General features: G+C 38.5%; 1 protein-coding gene across 1 annotated transcript in view; it reads left to right on the plus strand.

The window, feature by feature from the left end:
- Positions 1–300: 300 nt before the first annotated feature.
- Positions 301–8460, plus strand: part of MTMR3 (myotubularin related protein 3) — a 75065-nt gene continuing 66905 nt past the window's right edge. The window contains exons 1-2 of the mRNA XM_006869304.1: positions 301–358; positions 6635–6716. Of these exons, the coding sequence (XP_006869366.1) occupies positions 301–358; positions 6635–6716 (140 nt within the window). The remainder of the gene's footprint in view (positions 359–6634; positions 6717–8460) is intronic.

The raw sequence follows: 8460 nt of genomic DNA on the forward strand, positions 1-8460 counted from the left end.
TTGTCTCAGGCATTTCATCTTGTTTCTGGACATGTGCTGGTGTGGTCATCTGTTTTTGCTTCTTCACATATTTAGCTGTGGCCTTAATACTTAATTGAGTGTGTGTTTTGTTATTTTTTTATGTGTTCTGATTGCCTCCAGGTAGATGTATTCAGGAGGTGGGCTTCCGTTTTCACTCTTCTTATTGCTTAACTCTTAGTACCTTTCACAGGTATTGTCTACCTCCCTGCTGTTTGGCAGTTGGTATTGGTTCTTGCCTGGATTGTGGGGCTTCATAGAGTGTGATTGTTTCTTGACTATATGGCAGCAATTGCTGTCATTTCTTGGGTAGTAAAGGGAAAGAAAGAGCCCCCTACGGGTAAATGGGAGAACAAAAACAAAATGTTTAACAGAACAACAACAACAACAAAAAGAAACCCCAGCAACAGCAAAAAAGCCAGGAAAAGTAAAAAACAAAACAAAACAAAAAAACAACAATAAACCCCAGATTGAATACTATCGTCTGTAATCACTGAAAAAGGAGAGGAGAGAGAGAAGAAGAAATCTGTAGCCTAATATGGGTATGACTTTAAAGTCGTTTTTCAGCTTCTTGTTTTCAAGGCCCTCTGATAAATTTCAAGTTCCCACTAATGGTTGTTGTCCTGTACCTCAGGATTTAATTTTTGGCCTGTTTTGTTTTTAAACTCTCTTCCCTCGCCACACCCCCTGTTCTCACCTTTTCCCTATTAATAAATTGTTCAGCGCTGGATGTTGCTGTTTTGAGCTGCCTACCCCTTTAAATGCTGAAGGTATCTGTGTGCATGCTTGGCAGAAGAACCCACCAGTGGTGGGGTTGGGGAGGTGTCCAATTGCTCAGGCACCCCCTCTAGTCACTAGAATGGAGGTGCACAGACAGTGAGGGACCAATGAACAGATACCAAAAAAAAAAAAAAAAAAATCAGAATAAGGCAAAACCAGTGAGTATATTGTCCATCTGTGCTCCAGTGTTCCCGCGGCATTTTTCTGTGGCCGGTGTGTTTGCTCCCCTGCTTGGTCTTGCTGTTTGGTCTCGCCCAAGTTGTCTGGCTCCAGTCTGCTTAGCCTGGCAGATTCTAAAGTACAGGATTTCTTACTTCCGATACAAGTTCCACTAGCTATAAGCCTTCAAACTTCTTAAATATTCCTGTCTATGTGGTTCAGAGTTTTGGAGCTCTCTCCTGAACCTGCTTCGTCAGGTAGTCTGTGATATTGCTGATGGAGATCCTCACTGCACCTCTACCCTATCTGCCATCAAGCCCACCTTGCTCATATTTGAATTTTTAATTCATACAAACACTCCTGATTCTCAGGATGTCAGTGTCTTCTCACTGTAAATTCATTCTGATGATTATTTTTTCACAAACAAGGAGAATATATTATGTGAGATACTAGTATGGATTAATTACCATAATCTTGCTGATCCAAGGAACTTTTTTTTTTTTTTGTATATTGACGGATTTTATATATGATGGTGCTTCAGAAAGTTTGTGGAAACATGGAATTAAGAAATAATGGAATTTTCCCACAGTCTTTTGAAGCCACCTTGTGTGTGTATGTGTGGTGTGGTGTGGTATGTCTATGTGCATACTGTTTTGTTTAATACAAGTTGTTTAATACCTCTCTGGGTTGATTTAGTCTTATTTGCAAGTATGGGTTTTAGTTTTTGAAAAAGGACTTCTCCATAACAGGTGCCTGAAAAGGGAGGTTCAGTGTTATTGTTAATGGCTTTTGAGTCAGTTCTGACTCATGGTAACATGGTGTGTTACAGAGTAGAACTGCACTACAGAAATTTTGTGGCCATAATTTTAATGTAAGCAGATCACCAGACCTTTCTTCTATGTAAGATTAAATGATTTTCTACCTTTGTAAAGATTTCTCATAAATCTCATCCATGGGATTGTCCCAGTGATGCAGCTGAGAATAGCCTGCAGGTTCAGCTTTCAAATTCTAATAAATATATTAAAATAAGAGAAATTATTTGACCTTGATGGTTGGGGTAGTAATCTTATCCAACCAAGCCAGACCTATTGCCATCAAGTTGCAACTGCTATTTGTAAGGTTTACACAGGCCCAGTTTTTTTCCGGCAGTTATATCATCAGATCCTTCTTCCTTGCTTTTCTTAGTCTGGAAACTAAATTGTCAAAGATTTAATTTTATTTGGATCCACAGTCAATGCCCATGGAAGCAGCAGTAAAGAAATCAAATGACCTATTACATTGCGCATATATTGGACCTATATGCTGCTTCCTATAGAATTTACAGCCTCGCAGCCCTATCCAGGGTCCCTATGAACCGACTCCATAGCATCCAGCCACTACCACCACCACCATTCTGCTGCTTAAAGTGTTAAGCAAAGAGGTCAGTCAGCAGGTGGACTAAAGTGCAGCTGTCCTAAGCCGTGGTGTTTTCATTTACTTCATATGCCTGTGAAAGCTGGAAAATGAATAAGGAAGATCAAAGAAAATTTGATGCATTTGGATTATGCTGTTGTCAAAGTATTATTTCTATGTAAATATTATGTTTGAGTTGAATGAAACTTTTAATCTCATATGGTAAATCTTGGTATATTTTGTACTTATTAAAAAATGGACTTAAGTGAGAAGATAGCAAATATGAATATAACTGATCAGAAATTTACTTTGTAATTGGAATTTGATTTCCGTCTAGTTCAGTGTCACTCCTTTTGTGGTTATAACTACCATTCTGGCACCTAAAGTACTTTAATGATCCTGTAGTATTTGCTAAGTATTGGCCATAACTGTGCAAATCAAAAATGAGTACATTGCAGTTGGCATACAACTAACTTTGAGATACTTCTGGGCTTTAAATTTTTCTCAAAAATCTTAACTACACTCAATGCTAAAATTGACTTTAAATTAGTTCTGAAATAACTAAAGGATTTTTTGAAGGAGGAAAATTCCCATTATGCTTAAAGAAACTTTTATCATGTGAAAATTTCTAGCATAGTATAAAAGTTCAGAAGATAGTTTAATAGATCTATATTTACTATCTCCCTGGGCAGTTGTCAACTAATTCGTGGCCTATCTCATTTCATGGAGACCCCTTACTCACTCTCCTCCTCACTACTATATCATTTCATCTATACATATTTCAGTTTTTATAGATGAGAGATAAACTTTTAAAGAACTATAATAACATCATCAGCTATACAGAAAACCCAACAATTCATTTATGTCAAGTATGCAGTAAGTGTTCAAATTTGCCTAAATGTCGGTGATCTGTCACCGCAGTCGCAGAGGTTTCCCTTGCATCTCTCTTTGCCTTGCAGTTTTTTTCTTTCTTTTAAAAAAAGAATTTGGGTTATTTTGCTGTAGTTTCCCATAGACCATTATTTACATCTTATATTTCATGTTGTTATTGTTGTTAAGTGCCATTGAGTCCGTCCCGACTCACAGCAACCCAGCATAGGGTTTCCAAGGAGTGAATGTTGGGTTTGAATTACTGACTTTGTGGTTAACAGTCCAATGCTTATCCTAAACTGCCACACCAGGCAGTTGTAAAATGATGATATACTCTCTTCACTAAATACTTGATTCTATAGCTTATACAAGAGAGACAGGATAAGTACTTTATTTCCCCTTATTTATCAGTTTTTAAAAATAAGCAATTGGTTTCATAGTATCCTTCAGTGATTATATGAGAGTGAGAGAAGGAATAGCATTATGAACTCATAGACTAAAATATATTAAGCTTATTTCATTGCACTAATTATTTTTGCTGAAATCATTTCATGTTTGGCCAGTGAAAGTCTCATCAAGTTGCTTCTCAAGCGCTTTTGACATAGCCTTATTGGTGGTTTTTGATAGTTTCTGTTTTAATAAGATGTTCTAGAATCAACTTGTAAATTTTCTGTTCTAGACTTGGAATTTGCAGGGTTTTTTTCCCCTCAGGAGCCCTGCTTCTCAATCTAGTCTTGCTTCCTGCTGTTATTCAGTGCTATTGAGTTGGTCCTGACACATAGCGACCCTGTATAGTGTTTCCAAGGCTATAGGTCTTTGCAGGAGCAAAGTTCTCCCACAGAACAACTGGTGGGGCTTGAACCACCAACCTTGTGGTTCGTAGTTCAGTGCTTATCCTACAGCACTACCATGCTCCCATTCTTGCTGCCTTGTTTTGGCTATAATGCTATCCATATACTAACTTCTACATTTATTTTAATATCCCTAGTCTCAAGATCTCCTGACTGGTTTATTTTACTCTTTATTTGGTTTTGTCAGTTGGCTATTAATTGTAACCAGAAATATAACATGCCAAAAACAAAACCCTTGAATCCCTGTTCTCCCTCTCCTACTTCCACAGGGAGTTCTCGTTGCTGTTAAGTTGATTCTGACTCATAGCGACCCTGTATAGGGTTTCCAAGGAGCAGCTGGTGGGTTTGAACTGCTGACTTTGCAGTCCACAATCCAGTGCTGACTCTACAGAGCCACACCAGGAGTTCCTGCAGGGAATAGGCAGCCCATTTATTATGGACTTCTTTTATCAGTAAATGGGAAATCTTCTACTTGCTCAGACAGAAAAGATTGGGCTGTATTTTAAAAATATACGCAGAATCTAGCAACCTCCCACCATTTTTATCACTACCCCCTTGGTCTAAAACACTATTTAGTCTCTTGTCTGGATTACTGCCGTAGCCTTCTAACTGATTTCCCTGCTTCCTTCTTCACGCGTAACAGTCTTCTTTCGCACTAAATAGCTAGAGTAATCTAATACAATGAGTCCTACTCTGCTCAGAACCCCAAAGGACTCCCCATCTCATTTGATTCTCATTTGATAACAACAAAAAGAGCCCTGGTAGTGCAGTGGTTAAGCACTTGGCTGTGATCCCAAAGGTCGGTAGTTCAAACCTACCAGCTGCCCTACAGGAGAAAGATACAGCAGCCTGTTTGTGTAAAGATTTTACAGCCTTGGAAATTCTGTGGGGCAGTTGTCTACTTTGCCCTTAAGGGTCACTATGAGTAGGAATCACCTCCATGCAGTGATCTGGGCCTTGCTGCTGTTTGGTGCCCTCTCTTCCCTTACTTACACTGTTTCTTCATGTGTGTATTTGAAAAATTGAAACCCAGGTTTCCTAAAATGTTCTGTATTTATGGAAATTTAAAAAACCAAAAATGCTGGCTTTGCATGAGACTAATCTGTTGTTTCTTAAAAAAGAGCAATTTAATAAAGGTGATAGTGTTCTTAACAGTGTTAAAGTTTCTATTTGGATATTCCTTCTCCCAACTCCTCCCTGTTTTTTTTCCTTTCCTTTTATCCCTTCTCTCTTTTTTTCTCTGCTCTACCTTTGACTTCTTTCCCATGCCCCTCTTTGGCCTCGGTCCCACCCCTCCCCTTGAGTTTCTTTCCCACACCTCCCCTTTCCTCCTGTCTACCCCTTTAATCTCTCCTTGTTCCTCCCTCCCTGTCATCTTTATTGCCTTTTCTTTTCTATCCTTTTTTCTTTCTTCCTACTCTCCTCAAACAAACAAATCAGATTCTCTTGAGGTCTTTGCTTTTTTGCAAATTTAGTTCAATCAAGAGTTACTTGGTTATCCTAATTTATAACTGTGGAGTCCTGGTATCGTGCTGTGGGTTAATGCGCCAGATTGCAAAGCCATTTGAACTGCAAGGTTGGTGGTTCAAGCTCACCAGCTGCTTCTCTGAAACCCTATACAGGGTCGCTATTGGTCAGAATAACAACAATTTATAATTATTGAATTTACTTAGAATTCTACATCATTTGTACTAATATTTCAGTTTCTGATTCTAGCTTTATTTTCTTGAAGACTGAGTCATTCTGAATGTTGGCAATGTAATGAAGAAAAACGTAGTTTAGGGATGTTGTTTTTGTTGTTGTAACAAGTGCTGTCAAGTCGGTTCCTACCCATAGTGATCCTGTATAGGTTTTCCGAGGAGCGGCTGGTGAGCTTGAACCTCTGATTTTATGGTTCAAACAGACCTTGCAGTCTAGTGTATTAATCCACAGCATCATACCAGGACTAGTCTATAAATATTTGTTTGGTAAATTCATGCTATATGATCTTAAGCCTATCAGGAGACATTACACCTAGAACTTTGTGTTGTCCTTAAAAGTCCATCAAAAAAAACTCAAACTAACTGTTGTCACATTGATCATTAAAAACCAGGTAAAGATATTAACACAATCTATATACGTTTTCAGAAGAATATAGAGTATTGGGGTAATAAAGCAATTTCTACCAACATTTTGCATATTAAGTCAGTTTGGTTTCCACTGATAAGGGATCCATTTTGAATTTACAGATAACCACAAAAATGTCCTGCAATATTATTGGGATTAGTTTGAATTATTACTGCTGTATTATTTTAATCTAAGTTTTAAGACATCCTGTTACTCTTAACATCAGGAATGTGAACCTTTGCTACATGTTTTGTAGAAGAAAGTAAAACCAGGAGGATTTTATAAAGGCATTCAAGAACTTGGATTTAACTAGAGAGAATTAGTCAGTAGATACTCATATTTTTCATGAGTGACTCTGGTAGATCTTCAGGTCCATGTGTGTACAGGGTCTTTAATTAGGGTGTGGCCAATTTGGGAGAAAATTGTAGCCAATTGTGTTGCTTTTTTTTCTTTTTAAGATCTTGATTTAAGGGAAAGAAGAACTTTGCCAGACACTGAAGGGACGGGGATCTCTCCTCCTAATCTGGGCTTCCTGACATGGTGAGTACAAGAAAATGACAAGAAAATAGAGCTGGACTTGAGCCTGATAACTAAGTAAACACTAGTGAGTCCACAGAACCAACCAGTTGCTATCAAGTCAATTCTGACTTAGTGGTGACCCTTGTGCATCAAGAGTAGAGCCCTGTGCCGTAGGGTTTTCAATAGCTGATTTTTCAAAAGTAGATCTGCAGACCTTTCTGATGAGGTGCTGCTAGGTGAACTTGAACCTCCAGCCTTTCATTTAGGAGCCAAACCTTTTAACTGCTTGTATCACCTGTTGTTGTTGTTAAGTACTGTGGAGTTGGTTCTGACTCATAGCGAACCTGTACAGGGTTTCCGAGGCTGTAAATCTTTATGGGAGCAGAACACCTCATCTTTCTCCTGCGGAACAGCTGGTAGTTTCGGACTGCCAACCTTAAGGTTAGCAGCCTGATTTATAACCACTACACTAGGAACTCCCAAATAACTGCATGCTGTTCTCCACCCTTTCTTTTTATTTTTGGTAAGAAACTATTGTACTTTTCTTTGAACTCTGTTCCTGTTCCCTTCTTTCTTTGATTGTATGATCATTGCAGAGTGTTCCAATGTATGGAGCAGTTTCATTAATCCTGTAAGCTAGTCTTTATTAATCTTTTCTTGGCTGACTGTAGTTAGGTCTTTAGGTCTGTATGTGCAGTGTCTTTAATTAGGGGATGACCAGTTGGGGAAAAATTGTAGCCAATTGTGCTCTTTTATTTCCTTTTTAAAATGGAATCTGGATGAAAACCCATGATTCCTATACTCCATGTGTTTTAGGAAATAGGATGTAATGAAAGTTGTTGTTTTTTTTCTTTTGGGGGGTTGTGTTTTTGTTTTGTTTTTTTCTTCTGGGTTGTGTTAATGGACATTTCATGTTCTTTGAGTTTACCTGTTTGGATAGAAACGGCTCCTTTACCTCCTTTCATGTTCCTTCTCTTTAAAACAGTATGTTTATCCCATAGAAGATGGTGCAGCCCCGTTTCCTATGCCTACATCTTATCCCAAAACAACTTAGCATGGGCATTTCACTGATTGATTTATGGGCAGAGAAGGTGGAACAATGAACCAGCCACATTTTCATCAATCCTGAGGATATATAAACAGTGCTCCAAGGTTTTAAAAAAGAAATGATCCTCTGTAATATTGCCGGCTTCTATTTTGTGATGTTTCCTAGATTCAAACTCAGTTTCATGCTGGCTCACAAAGAAGGAATTGAAAAGGCCATGTTAATTTCAAGCTTCATTAGGAACATGGGTGGAAAATGCTTTTCTGGATTAAAAACAAAAAGAAGCTAGTTAGGCAGAAATGTCATATTAAAAGGGAGGTGAGGAGAAAGGTAACTGCCTCCATCTTAAAGTGGGCATCACAACTTTCTGATGTATCCTATGCCCAAACATTGAGGAACTTTTAATATTTCTCTAGACTGTATTTAATTTTATTGCTTTCTCCACAAAGTTTGTATGCACTGAAAAAGTTTTTGCCTAGTATTAATACAACATGTACAGCAATGCTAATGAGCAGTAAATGACAGGTTTATGAAAGCTGCTCTCTTCTGTTCTGAGGCTTTGTCCTGCATCATATCCCACATAGATAGCAACAGTGTGCTCCTCTTTCCAGTGCTGCTGAGGTCCATGGTGCCCAGTAGACAATCTTCCTGGTGGGTTCCTCCTGTACCGTGCTCTGGAGCTGCTCCTATGTGCAGTGGTGGCCATGTATTTTTTTTTTT

The sequence above is a fragment of the Chrysochloris asiatica genome, unplaced genomic scaffold (genome assembly GCF_000296735.1).
Source record: "Chrysochloris asiatica unplaced genomic scaffold, ChrAsi1.0 scaffold00128, whole genome shotgun sequence".
NCBI lineage: Eukaryota > Metazoa > Chordata > Mammalia > Afrosoricida > Chrysochloridae > Chrysochloris > Chrysochloris asiatica.